Below are 15,091 nucleotides of genomic sequence, written 5' to 3'. Positions count from 1 at the left end.
CTTGCCCCATTGCAGCCCGACCCACGTGTCAGGCTGGCTCTTCCTCTGCAGGCCCTAGGAAACCCCAAAATCCTAAGGTCCCTCGTGGGAACACACAGCCTTCCTCTGCCCCTGTTAGGAAGGGTGCAAACCATAATCACTTTTGGTCTTCTGTCTACCCAGGTAGGGGGGAAAGAAGAGAGGAAGATGCTAGGGGCAGCGTTCCCCTCCATATGTTGCCACTGGTGTGGGTTTGCCTGTCTAGCCATTGGGCAACATGGCAGCGACACAGAGCAGAAACCTGGGTCGTGAATGTCCTTCAGGTGGGCTATTTACTTCCCTTCAAGTTGCCTCCACCTCTCACCAACCAACCGGTCCATCTACAAACATATGTCCCTGGCTTGCCAAAGGACCTCATCCTACAGAACAAGGTGAAGGCAATGCTAAACAAGGGCACTGTGGAAGTCGTGACAGATTGGTCTCCAGGTTTTGACAGCAAGATCTTTCTTGTAGAGAAAGCATCAGGGGGATGGAGACCGATTGTAGACCTATCTGCCCAGAACTGATTTGTTTGACAGACTCGGTTCAAGATGGAAACGACACGGTCAGTGCTAGCGGCCATCAGGGAGTCCAACTTCATGCTTACGGTGGATTTACAAGATGCGTATTTCCAGATACCTGTCCATCAGTCCTGCAAGTACCTCCACTTTATCCTTAACAGGACGGTATACCAATTCAGAGCACTTTGTTTCTGGCTATCAACCACTCCCCAGGTGATCACGCAAGTGTTCACCCTTGTATCGACTTGGGCACACTCTCATGGGATATGTCTTTTGAGGTATCTTGACAATTGGCTAGTCCTGGCGAACTCACGTTTGAAGTTGCTCTAGGACAGAGATTGCCTCCTCGATTTTTGTCGCAGCCTAGGCATTGCGATAAATCTTGAGAAGTCAGACCTCATACCCAAGCAGAGGATAAAGTACTTGGGCGTGCTGATAGTTACAGCAAGCAGCAGTGAGAGTCTTCCCTTCAGACTCCTGGATCAGCAGGTTCAAGGAGGCAGCGCAATCGTTCCTGTCCCGACAGGAACAACCAGCGCAGATGTGGCAAGTCATTCTTGGTCACATATCGTCTTTGGAGAAGCTGGCCCCTCATGGGCGACTTCACCTTCGTTCCCTCTGGTGGAGAATGAAGGATTTCTGGTCTCAAGCGGGGTACCTGCCGTCCCTTCCCATTCCTCTCGAGAGAGAAGTGAGACAGGATTTAAGCTGGTGGCTTAGATGACAGGAACCTTGTAATAGGAGTTCAGCTTCACACTCCCCCTCCCGAGATGCTTCTGTTTTTGGATGCTTCAAGGGAGGGAGGGGGCGCACACCTGGAGGAGTTACTAACCTCGGGTGTGTGGAATCAGAACGACAAGCACTTCCACATCAACATCCTGGAGCTCAAGGCAGCCATTCTAGCTCTCCAAGAATTCCAGGATTGGGGATGGGATATTCTGTGGTACTCATGAGGGACAGTACCACGGTAGTGGCGTATGTCAACAAGCAAGTGGGACTAGTGTCTCTTCAGCTTCATCAGTTGATGGTGCAAGTGCACGAGTGGGCAATAGCACACTAAGTGGAGTTGTCAGCCAGATACATCCCGGGCAAAAGGAATGTAGTGGCAGACAAACTCAGTTGTCAGGGTCAGGTGATAGGGACAGAATGGTCACCGCACCCAGATGTTGTTGAAAGATTGTTCGACCTTTGGAATGACCAGTGATAGACCTTTTCGTAACCCAGCACAACAGGAAGTTGCCGGTGTTTTGCCCTGTCATCCCAGACCCTTGGGCTACAGCGGAGGACACTTTTCAGCACCCTTGGGACAATCTCGACACGTATGCTTTTCCTCCGTTCTGTCTTATTTGTCAGGTGGTTAACAGGGTGATGATCACCACGAATCTCAGAATGACTCTGGTGGCTCCCAAATGGCCACATGCTGAGTGTTACCTGGACCTGCTAGCTCTACTATCCAAGGCACTGAGAGAGATTCCTCCATGGCACAACCTCCTTTGCCAACCCCACACAGAGAGGTTCCACTAGTCTGTGGAGTCCCTATCTCTTCACGGCTGGAGACTATCTAGTGTCTCCTGAGCAAAGAATTTCTACTGATGGGAGGAAGTGAGAGATTTAGGTTTGTTAATCCTAGTAAAGGTGTGTCTTTCTCTTACACCACCTACTGTGGTTTAGAGGAATTGCCTTCCTTTAATAGTTCCTCGTTGGACGAGTCGGTAGAGTTTTCGACTAGCACTCTGCTAGGCCCGAGTTCGAGTCTCCGGCCGGCCAGTGAAGAATTAGAGAAATTTATTTCTGGTGATATCTCGGTATAATGTGGTTCGGATTCCACAATATACTGTAGGTCCCATTGCTAGGTAACCAATTGGTTCTTAGCCACGTGAAATAAGTGTAATCCTTCGGCCCAGCCGTAGGAGAGCTGTTAATCAGCTCAGTGATCTGGTTAAACTAAGGTATACTTACTTTTTTCCTTCCTTTAATGTAAAACATGAACATTAAATAAAAGTTAATATTTTGCACTGAAATAAAAGAAACAAAAGTATATTAAAAGGTTTAAGATTTCTTCTTAAAATATTAGGTATTCCAAGGGTGCTTTGAGCATGATTATTATTTAGATATGACAAGTGACAGTGACCCTCATTAAAATTATGACCTTGTATAGAATTGCTATGGAAATAATTCAGTTATCCTTTTATTTCAGATACACTTGACCCTCATATTTATGGTTCAACTGTAGTGGGTGATTTCTTGGATGATGAATGGTTCATTGTATTTCTTCTAATGACCCTTACTCAGGATTTTCCTGGCTTAGTATGCAGGTAAGCGAATGAGAAAGTGTTCTTCTAGTTCTTACATATATTATGCTCAGTCCTTAAAATGTAAGTATGAGGTTTTGATAAACAGTTCAAGTTGCAGTAATTGCTATTGCTTAAAAACAGTGGCATTCTAGGGATGCTTTCTGGGGAGGAAAGCCCTGAGACACCTCAGGTTTTTGGGGTATTTTAGCTTACATGCAATGTAAACTTTTTAAATTAAATCTTCTATGCTGAGACTGGTTAATTTTTTTTTTCCGCTCATTCAGGAGTATTTCTTTTACATTCCTACCTGTGTGTTAATTGTGTGCAGTCTTGCACTAGTACAAATCCTGATGGGTATGAAGAACAAATTTCACCTTAGTAGAACATATCACTTTGGTATGTAGGGTATGAAGAACAAATTTCACCTTAGTAGAACATATCACTTTTGTACGTAGGGATCACTTACTAAATTTACCAGTGAGAAAAACATGTTCTCTTAGGGTACAGAGGTCTTGCTCAGTGAAGACATGCTTCCAAAGCTCTATTTTGTGTATACAGTATTCAGTATTAAGCTCTGGTCTTTGATGATTGCATTCCTCGTTAATCGCTGTTGTGATGTGTATGTTTGGGGTGTTGCATCCCTTAGTCCCCAGCTGAGATTTTACACTTCATCCACCCCATTTGGTCTCTCTGTGCTTAGTTGTCCAACTTCTTTAATATTTCTCGTCATTTCCTCTGGTAGTAGGAGGCATAGATTCCTACTCATCAAGAGAACTAGGAAATTTGGCAAAAATTGACTTTGCCAATATCTCAAGATACTTGCAAAAGATGATGTATTTTATCATGACCTAAAATTCTGGAAAAATCAACCTTTTTTTTTTTTCACACAATGAAAACTACCTCCAGTGGTACATTGGTGAAGTTGAAAGAACCCATGGTTTCCCCAAAGCCCCAAGATTTTACATCATATGAACACATGTTGACCGACTGAAGGAGATATCACTCGAATTTTCTTAGGTGTAAGAATGAGTAAAAGACCTGTTCTCATCTCATCTCTTCTCAGCCCTCACTTATCTTTTCTGTTTGAAACATTTTGGTTCAGCCATCATCTCATCCAACCTTTATGACAGTCCTTGGTCCAAGTAAATGAAGGAATGTTTCCCCACACTTTTTTTTTATTTACTGAACTGTTTATCAGTCTTGATGAAAACTTCCAAAGCTACCTTATTTGCATGTCAGTCAGTTCAATTTTACTTTAAACACTTAGAGTATGTAAAGATTCCTTGCCATACTCCTCAAAGGATTATTGTTCTGTTTTTTATGATAGGCAGATCCTTCCTTGGGTCAGCACTTAAGAACCTGTGAGGTTTCCTGTTGTCTGGTTCACTGTTACTGCTCTATTTTATCTGGATGACTCAGTACCTGACATGAAGTAATATAATAAAAAAGGATTCTGCTGTAAATGGTGAATTCAGTCTTTCATCTCTTCAATTGTCCTGAGTTAATTGCCTTGATGTGACTTGAAATCAGTAATTTGAGTTTTTGTCTTCTTCAGACTTTGTTCCTTCTATCAGGTTTTGTGACACTTGTAGAAGTCTATCATTTTCATTTAGTGTCTCTTGCAGTCCTTCCTTACTCATTACATCCTCCACACCTTTTTCAACTAACTTTGGATTAAATTAATCTGGTATTTTATCTACGACATTCTTTTGGTTTATATGAAATTTATGCAAGAATCAATTTGCCAGAATATTGTAAAGTATGCATTGTGGTGTTGTGTGAAAAGTTGAAAAAGACGGTGATACTATTAAACTCTGATTTTGTATTCTGTGTAGAGTGACTTTATAGTGAGAAGTAAAGTTTACTAATAGTGTTATGTAGGGCTTATTTTTAGTCATAGTGTGAGAATCTTTGATTCATATTAGTTAGATGTCAGATGGTTTTGTGACTGGTGATCCCATCATGTCACTCCTCAAGTTCAGTGAAATGTAAATGGAGCACCCAATTGGGTAAGTGCCAGTATACATGGTATTTAAGCCAGGACAACTGATAGACAGATCAGTTATATACTCCTATAGTGTGGCATCACTGTGGCAATACAAAAAGAAACCATCTCAGTAAAAAAGAATTAATGTACAGTATTAAAATACATGTGTACAAATAGAAGATACTAATGGTCATTCTCATTAGAAACTATCGAATAAACATGATTGAGATGTATTACTATCTTACTTAAAATCAGGAATTTTGCAAAATGTAAAAGTGAAGAAAGTTTATGTACAGTTTGTACATTTTATTTGATTTATTCACCAAGTCTTTATTTTATTCACTGTACTTACCTCGTAACTAATGTTTTTCATAATACAGTACAATGTTTAAGATGCACTTTCTATAGAAAGCCTCAGAGTCTGAAAGGAAATTCATTAAGAAATCTTCCCAAGTCAGATTTTTGGTAAATTTATTTTGAAGACTTAGGATAGGTCTTAGACCATTACTCCATCATGAAGGATAAGAACTAATTTTGTTGCGTGGTGTACATATATTTTCCAAATTCAGATAGCTTTTTACTCAAACTGAAATAAAATCATGCTCGCTGCAGCAATGTACATGTTAAGTGCCTTGCATTATGGGGCCCCCCAGGGTCCTAGCCCCCTGTCTTATGTGGGACAGGGCATCAGAAAGCAAGTATCCAAAACTTATTCTCATTATTCATATTAATATACATGTAGGTGCATTAGCTAAATTAAATAAGCTTTCTTGTCTTTTACCAGTGCATTTTTTTCCCTTTCCTTTCCTTTCAAGATTGATCTTTAGATGATGATCCCTGCGCAGTATTGAATACAGTGTTGCTCACTTTTAGATCAAGAAGAAGGGTAAATTAGGATGGCATACCTCCTCACCCATAGTATGCAAGTAGCTAATGTGGTTGAGTAAGGTGAAAGATTTATGTTATACTTGACCCTCAATTTTTAGCCTGATCTTGATGGTGTGATGGCCTTTAAAACATTGATGATTAAGTGTTTTCTGAGATGGATAAATATTTTTTCCTCTTTACTTTTTTTTTGGAGGGCAGCATATTCATCTTGTAATAATTTAGGATCATTAAGTATATGAGTAAAACTTCTCTTGAAATGATGATAAATTTGCAGTTGCAATGAATGTAGATATGGATACCCCTTCCACAAAAAGCTGAAAGTCCAGTATATCTACTTGGGCACTCAGGGAAAGTGACAGCATATTTGGAACAGGTAACTAATGAAGGTCCCTTGATCTCAGTTATGCCCATGAGAAATATGTTTTAGAACTCAGAGAAAAACAAAATGGTTGATTGAAGCAACTGTCAAACATAGTCCATTGTTTTTCAAAAGTCAAAGAAATCTAGTGGGTAAGAGTAGAATTAACAAATCATGATATGCAAAATGTAATGCAAGGAATGGTCATCCTACCATGCATCGAAGAGGAGATGCCCCTTAAAAGGGAGGTACTGAAATCAGTGGGATTAATATTCAGCAATATATCAGAATTGCAAAGACCAAAATGTTCTGCAGAAAGTGAAAGTCTCACCATAAATGGAGATACAATCATTGTACCAAAACCATTACAATGAAAGCTATGCTCCAATTTTGAGCTTATATTTGATAAATGGTGTAATAAGAGGTATGTGCAACTTTTAGGTTGAATATCGTGCTGCAACAACCTATACAACCCCCATTTTGATAAATGGTGTATTAAGAGGTATATGCAACTTTTAGGTTTGAATATCATGCTGCAACAACCTGTACTACCCCAAAATATGCATACCATGGACTTATACCCCCCAAGATTCTTGACCTGTTGCCATGATTTGGGGGCCTTAGAGAATTGCAGCTGGAAAACAATGTCCCTTTGCTTTGATAATGGTATATATCAAAGCCCTGGAAGCCTTGCACCTCAGCTGCTGACCTAGCAAATTGTAGTCAGGCCTTTTTTTCTTTTTAGTAACAGTTTTTTTTTTTTTTTTTTTTTTTTTTTTTTTTCCTATCTTACAGACTGCTCTATGAGCAAGAGCCCATGCTGGCATGACCCAGCTTAATCAGTAACAACAGTTTCTTCTACAAAAGCAGACTGGTGTGATGGCTAGAATTATTTGGATTTCTTAAAACTTGGATGGAAAGTGGAGGTGAGAGGCTTGCCTCTCCACCTGTAAAACTGGGGTACTTGACACAACTGAGCGAGGGGAAGTGTTCTGTGAAACCTTGCTCTTGATGCAGTGTCCATTCTCGATGGACTGATGACCCAGAAGGCACTGAGGGTGTGCTGTATATTTTGGTGGGTCTCCTAGGGCAGCTGCTTCTAAGCTCCAAGGTAATAATCCTAGAAAAGGAAATTAAAAAGAACATTTGTCCATAATAAAAGTAATCCATCTGTGATATCAAAATGGAAGATACAAAAGACAGCAACCAGTATCAAGAAACAAAATTCATTACATAAACCTCATAAATAATAAACCAGTCAGTAGAGTCCCCACCTCAAAATCAAGATAAAGTGTACCAAAAGAAAAAAGGGCCATGTAAGAGTAGATGTAATTAACTGTCACCAGTTCTTGCCACAGCAAAGTTCATGGGAAAAAAGAAATACATAATGATGCAAGTGGCTGTAATAGTACATGCTTTACTGAATTCAGCAGTAAAAACAAGATTATACAGTAACAAATAACAGCCTTAAGTCACAGTAGGAATTTTCATGAAATATAGAAATAAAGAAACATCTGACTTAGAAATTCACAAAAAAAAGATGTATATTTATCAACTATTTGATATAGTATAAAGAAAAGCAGAAATTTTGTAGATAAGTTACTAGAAAAAAATGTAAATGAAAGATAAGTAAGAAAGTAGTAAGGACAGTAATGGTAAAACCCATAGAATTAAATTCCTATAGAATAGCAAAATATAACTTCTGTTGAAGATAAACAGTAAAATATCAACTTCTGTAAACCATAAAAATCTGACTATGTTTACACAAAGCATTCAATAATTATATAATCCAATGAAATGTAAATGTTTCTAAGAACAGATTATACCTTGGAGAAATACAGCATCTCTTCAAAGAATAAGAACCAGTAGCATTACGTTTACAATGTGTAAACAAATCAGTGCCATCAATAGGCAAACATTTACTCATACAACCACCACAAGAAAAAGAAAACTTTTGTAATTGCAGTATGCATGCGCAATAAGATACCTTATGATTAAATAATTTTGAAGAATACTAATTTACAGTTTTCTGCAATATAGTTGTCCCTTATATAATCAGTGGAATAAAAATTATAATTAAAGAATTAATCTCCAAGGGCCTTTTTTATTATTAATTGGTGATTTTAATGCCCAAAATGTTATTTGGGATTACAGTTGTATATCACCAAATCTTGCTGCCAGTACAGTAGAAAAGATCATGAATTCAAATAACCTTTGCTATGTGAACAGCAAAAATAAATACACATTTCTCAAAAGCACATGGGACTTTTTCATCAGTGGATGTCACACTTTGCTCATCCAACATAAGAGATTTGAATGGAGCACATCAGATAACTAATATATATATATATATACACACCAGTGATAATTTTCCAAACTTAATTTCACTTCTACAAAATAATTTCATTATGCATATTTCCCATTATAGTGTTCATAAAGCTGACTGGGAAATATGGTGTACCAATTAATCACACGGCAAATCCCTCTATTCGAATAGCTAAGAGACCACACTGAGCTGTATTGATAATTTTACAGCTTGTTTTATGGATTCTTTTGTTTCTTACCTGTTCAATCCATCCTACTTCTCATGTAAAATGCTAGTATTTTATGTGAACAATATTTACCTTTTTTTTATTTGCATTTAATATCCATAAAGGATAGCTGGCTCAGTAATCATTCATACATCCATTTTTTGCTTCCATAAACACACTTTCTTCCAAATCCTTTACAGGAATCCTACATCCGTATCTGCTTCGCCTGTTCTGAATCACTGTTTCCTTTATTTTACTATTGTCCATTAGGGCCAGGTTGTCTGAACAGACTTTTGTAAAGCAAAGAGAGCTCAGTGTGAAATTAAGTACAGTACTGTAATCAATAAAATCCTAAGTTTTGTGGAGTTGAGCCTAATACCTCTCAGAATACACTCATTAGAGATCCAGAACTATGTTAAGGCTAGTAGTATACTTAACCATGGTTTTTTTTCTAACTAGCAGTCATATCACTGGTAAAGATTAAAAACAACAAAAGTGCGAAAGCACCACCCATTGGGGTCTCTTGACTCCTAAAAATATGGTTACAACAACTTCCTGCTGCCAGGTGCATGAAAAAATGTACAGTTCCTGCTTTGGCCTGGCAGCTGCTGACTAACTGATTTGTGCAGCATGTTTTAATAAAACTACCACTTCTTGATTAACTATCATCCATTAAAGTATAATGATTTTTGAACTTCATCTATCACTTTCATTCTGTGTGCATTTAGACCAAATTATGTACCACATAATTATTTGTTCCCCACAGAGGTACAGACCCTTGTCTGTTTTGTGGATATCCTTCATGAAAGCTGGACTGCCACTGAAGCTTGAAAACAAGGTTTTTCGGATTTGGTGGAATCTTACATTGGGATATGGGAAACAACCCACTCACACTTGTGTGCAGCTTCAGTTTTCCTCGAACTGAATTATTGTGTACTTGCTCATGCTCTCCAACATGGCTGCTGTTGAGGTTTTTTCCCCAATTTCTTTGAGTTGTTCATGATTGGGGCATGTTTGTCAGTAGTTCTTCTCTCAGTGATTGGAATGATGGTTCCAGATGATTCTTCTGTGCATAAGAATGATCATTGCATGTGACTTGGACAAGAATGTGTGTGTGTGATTTGTGTCTGTCTGCCATTGACCTTCATTCTTTGTTTTTGTCTTGCAGAGGCAAGGGGTGTTTTCAACTTTGAATTGTGATGAGTATGTGTCTTGGTCTCCTTCCCAGCAGGAGAGAGATAATTTGATGATGAAGTAGGTGAAGAGTGTTCTGTCAGTGTCTTCTAAGGGAAATAAATCCTGGGATCTCCTCTTCTCCATTCTATGCATATTCATCTCCTGCACCTCCTACTGGTTTGGCATCAACCAATACCCCCTTCACTGTGGAAGGTATACACAGCCTGGTTGACAGTCTAACTGAGCATTCTATACATATTACTGCCGTGGGAGAATCTGCTCTCATTGGCCACTTCATTACATGCTTGACCAGAGTCAGCTAGTTTGCCACCAAGATGATCTCAGGAGACAAAGGAGATGTAGAAATGTAATATGCCCTAACGTAGGCATTCCAGACCAGCCTTATTTGTTTTCCTTCCTGGAGCATTTGATGCTGGCCAAAGGTTCTTCACTTGGGTTGGGGTATCAGGATCCAATTACATTTGTTTTGGCTTTCCCACAAAGTTCAACTTGTGCATACACTGCTTCACCAACTCTCACAGATGTGTATTTAGTGATGTGTGCCTTGTCTTAGGGGGTTGGAGAAGTCTAGGTTGAGGTGACCTGTGTTTAGGGGAAGCAGAGGAAGTGCACCCATACATCTTCATCACCCTCCTTACCTTCCACATTTTTTTCTTCTTCAGACCACAGAGAAAGAAGGAAGAAGTCTTAGATGGCAGCCCTCCACAAGAAAGCTGAAATGTCTTTTTGTGCCTGTCACTTCTTTGTGGTGCAAGATGGCGATACCAATAAACCATTCAGTGGGGTAGGTGATCATGGATGGAAGAGGTGCTTTGTTGAGTTTCTTCATGTCTACCATTTTTTGAATGGATTTTTCCATGCACATTCACAGGTGTGTGACTGGTCACTCCTGACCATCCATGTATCGTGGACTTTCGGAGAGGCCATTCCATTGTCAAAACCAAATTAGTTTCTCAGCAGTGTACTTCCTTAGGGAGGGGTTGAGTGTCTTCCCAGCTTTTTCACCCCCTTGTCTTGGCCAGGAAGGGAAGGAAAGGGAAGAAGAGGTAAGGAGGTCACTGAGATCAGCATCCCTCATATTCCACTGTTGCAAATTATGGGATGCCTGTCACATCTTTGGGCAACATGGCAGTGACAGGGGGTGAAACCTTAGGTTGTTTGCACCTTTTAGGCCAGGGATTGTTGTTCTTCCCTTTCTTTCTTACAGACTAAGCCTGTATCCTGCTTACTCTCTAGGCACATTGAAATATTTTTGTCCTGTCAGCAGAATTGCAGAGGATACTGGAGAAGGACAAGCTGGAAGTTATTGATGGTTCTTATTAAGGCTTTGACAGTTGACTTTTCCTAGGGGAAAGGCAACATGAGTCTGGATGCCAGTTATTGCTCTTGCTCCTCTGAAAGAGTTCATATGTCAGACTCTGTTCAAGATGGAAACCTCACAATCCATGTTGGCTTTTTTTCAGAGTTGGCAAATTCATTTTTTTGTTGGATCTGAAAGAATATCATCCATCCAGACTCATGGAAATACCTTTGCTTCATCTGCAGTGGAAAATTCTATCGGTCTAAAGTGATTTGCTTTAGACTGGTGACTGCCTCACAGGTGACTATGAGTGTTTGTGCTGGTGCTGGTTTGGGCCCCACATACTAGAGATCCATCTGTTATGGTACCTTGATGATGCGGTGATCTTGGCATCCTCAGAAGTGCAGTTGCTACAGGATTCAGATCAGTTCTCTCAGTTTGTCAGTTTGGGGATTGTGAAAAACTCAGAGATATCTGAACTCATCCCCAAACAACAAGCAAATATGAAGCACCTGGTTATATAATGGGGAAGGCCTGTCCTGTGGACACATCTCAGCAGTCAGAAAGATCTCAGCACAGTTCTTATCCTGAAAGGAACACCTTGCTCAGTTTTGGCAAGCCTTTCTGGGAAACTTGTGATCTATGGAGAAACTTTTACTGCTAGGACAATTCCATATGCATTTGCCCTAGTGGTGCCTGAAGCAGTGCTGGTTGTACACTATTGGACCGCTGACACCCTGTGTTCCTTAGAATGTGGAAGTGAAGGAGCACCTCTTGTGGTGGACTGACAACAGGAACGTCCTCATGTCAGTTCTGAACTCTCACATCCCATGCTCACTTCTGTGACTGTAAGGATGACATTTGCAGGTGGAAGATCGGCACCCGTCACATTCTTGAGACGATACCTTTTGCCTAAGGAGTAAGTCTCCTTATGAGCATGAGTTTTTGTATCAATGTGTAAACAAATGACAAATTTTCAAGATAATTTGCATTTTGCTAAATATACAAACTCAGTCTTTTATCATGATCCCACCTCTAACTGCCCCTCAGATGCCCTGTTGTTGAAAGAAAACTGAGGCTGTGCAGAAGTGTGCATGGTTGGCTACCCACAACCCTGTAACAGACACCACCAATTTTGAAAAACTCGTTTCCAAGCTTCAACAACCACATTAGCTTTCACGAAGGATATCCATGTAAAAGACTTTGGGTTTATGTACCCATGAAAAGTGCGGATTATCTTCAAAATTGGCCATTTTGATGTTTAGTATTTTTTTTGTAAAATCTATCCATGTATAGGCTTAATTGCAAAGCTATATCATTTTCATTTCCTGGTTTTACCATGGGGATTCAGACCGGAGTGAAAATTGTGGTCATGTGTCTGGGATTAGTCTTTTTATTATATATTTGTATTGTCTTGAACTCTACGTTATTAGCTTTTTGGCGCTGGAAAAGTAAAAAATGCGTAAGTAGGTAGAACTGATTAACTTGTGAAATATTTTCTCTGAAGATCAGATGAAGCATGATGAAATGGTTTCTTTATTTTTTCTTAAAAGTGGTGTATTGATTATAAAGCCAACAACTGTGTTAGTTGCTATGGACAGGATTTCAAGTATTATGATTTATCTCCAGTCTTTGCTGGTAGGAGACCAATGCAAAAAAACAAGAGGAGAGTCCTTTAGAATTATTTCCAGATGGCTTTCTTTCTCATGATGTTGTGGACAATAATAACATTCTTTTACCTGTTTTTTTAATAAGGAATTACAAGGCCATTTTGAAAGCAATCTAGCCTCTGTATTGAAGGGGCTAGAGGTAGAGGTTGGGAGATGTGCTGCTTAACAGAAAAGTACATTGAGAAACAGTACAGCCTGATGTTGTTGTACTCCACGAAAAGGCCTTACTATCAAGTAGTATAGGCTGATGTTGTTGCTGTACTCCATGAAGAGGCCTTGCTATCAGATGCGGCTGTCAAATTTCCTTCCTGCTATAACCTCAATGACAAGATTCTCATGTGGAAATGGTGGTGTTATGTGCACATGGTAGTTCCTAGAAAATACTGAGGGAAATCACAGGATTTTGCTATTCATTTAGGACCCAATATGATGCTTAATCAGGTCTGCTGGCCTTGCCTTAACAAGATGTTTTGGAATATAGTAGGCTCTCTCATATTTGTCAGGCAGTTAGTAAGCCATTATCGTGACTCCTGACTCTCCTCAGTTATTTCTGGTTTTGAGGAGCCATTTCACAACATTGATTTTCTGGGAAGTCATCCAAAGGCTAAAGCTCTGTTATGTCACACATATTGTTTCTGCGTTATTGTGTACATCACAAGTGAGTTTCTGGGTCTTGCAGAGCACCAGCAGTAGAGTGGGACCTTAGAAAAAAGGAAGAAACAGTAAACAGAAAGAGCAGAGTTTATGCTTTTATTATGATATGTATTAATGACATCAAAGAAAATTATTGTATTAATAAACCAGGCAAAGGAGGTCTAATATAACATGGGCTGCTGCAAGCTGAGATGATAGTGATGAAAAGGTTAAAAAAGAGATGGAAACTAAAAAATGAAGTCAAGTAAGAGTACTGTCAAAAAAGTATCATAAATATAGTATCAGAAAAGTGGAAGGTGCTAACTTTTGAAAGAAGACACAAAGGCTAGCAGTAGTAGTTCAGTGTCTGTTGAGTTATCCATGAAAGGACATAGAAAGATCGACACTTGGTGGTGGAAATGTTTAAAGGGAGAATGACAAGAAGGAGAAAGCCCTCAAGTTTGGACAGATGACACAGGAAAGGAAACAGAAAGGTATACTGGGAGAAAAGGGTGGAGGCTAAAAGGCAGGTGGTAAGGGAAAATTAAAACATTTGGGAGGAATAGAATCAGAATAGTGTGTCATCGGAGAACTAGGAAGAGAAAAAATTTTTTGGATAGCACAATGGATGTGGAAAGATTGAAAATGTATGGAAGGGCCAGAGTAAGAAATGAAAATTGAAAAATGCAGATAATCTACTGAATGACTGGAATGAATACAAGCTGATAGATGTTGATATGGCAAAGAACAGTGGAGAATCTCACATCTTAAGAATTTATTAGAGCCTTTGGAAATACTGAAACTTGAATAGTCCTAGAACTTTCAGTAATAACCACTGGCTAATCTAAAAGCAATTTTGAGAAACAGATTGATGAGGGTACCACTTGATATAGTATAAAAAAGAACAAATGGTCCGAAGGGTGATTAAACGAATATGAAAATAGTATACAAAGGAAAAGTGCACTACAAGGTGGAAGTTTTAGAGAAATAAGATTGAGCATGCCATGAACATATTTGAAAAGATGCTGGAGAAAGACGGAGGAAAATTGTTAAAATCAATAACTCTTAGTTTTACTCCATGATAGAGAAATCAACAACAGGCAGTTCTGACAAGGGTGTAACTGCAGATGTACTTTCTCAAAGGGAAGAGGTTATAGTGCATATTTATGGCTCTTGAGGAGTTGAAAGATTACCAATACAAGCAAAGTGTATTTGGAAGATTAATCTTGTATGAAGAGAGTGACAGGTATCTCAGTCAGTAATGTGTATAACTACTAAATAAGTAAAACAAACCATTGAACAACTTACAGGAAAAAATGGAATCCAGTGAATTTTCTAGGATAAGATTTGGTTAAAAAAAATAAATATTTTGACTCTGAAATTCTTCATGAGGATTATTCATTAAAAGTACAGAGAGCACTAAAATTGTCGAGTCTTATACCTATATTAACTGCTCTACATGCTGTCATATAGTGATTTGGTTGGCTGTGTACCCTGCAAGCAACCAGTACAAGGGGAAATGACATAATGCTCAGGTCTTGTCTGTAGTGATTTGTAAATATGGCGCTACTGGCTTCACTTGTGTAAATATCAGTGAAATATTAGTGATTTCAAACAGAGGATCTGACAGTAGATCCTTATGGTTTGGCAGTGTTCAGACAGTAATGGTGTTGCTAGTCATATGAATCTGAGGT

General features: G+C 39.1%; 1 protein-coding gene across 1 annotated transcript in view; it reads left to right on the top strand.

Annotated features, from left to right (window-relative positions):
* The window catches only part of LOC136838582 (protein ecdysoneless homolog), an 80,848-nt gene that overhangs the window by 11,869 nt on the left and 53,888 nt on the right, over nucleotides 1–15,091 (top strand). The window contains exon 3 of the mRNA XM_067103788.1: nucleotides 2,737–2,854. Within this exon, the coding sequence (XP_066959889.1) occupies nucleotides 2,737–2,854 (118 nt within the window). The remainder of the gene's footprint in view (nucleotides 1–2,736; nucleotides 2,855–15,091) is intronic.

This window comes from Macrobrachium rosenbergii, chromosome 5, assembly GCF_040412425.1.
Source record: "Macrobrachium rosenbergii isolate ZJJX-2024 chromosome 5, ASM4041242v1, whole genome shotgun sequence".
Classification (NCBI taxonomy): Eukaryota; Metazoa; Arthropoda; class Malacostraca; order Decapoda; family Palaemonidae; genus Macrobrachium; species Macrobrachium rosenbergii.
The sequence above is the reverse complement of the archived record's forward strand: the minus strand, read 5'-3'. Positions and strand labels throughout refer to the sequence as shown.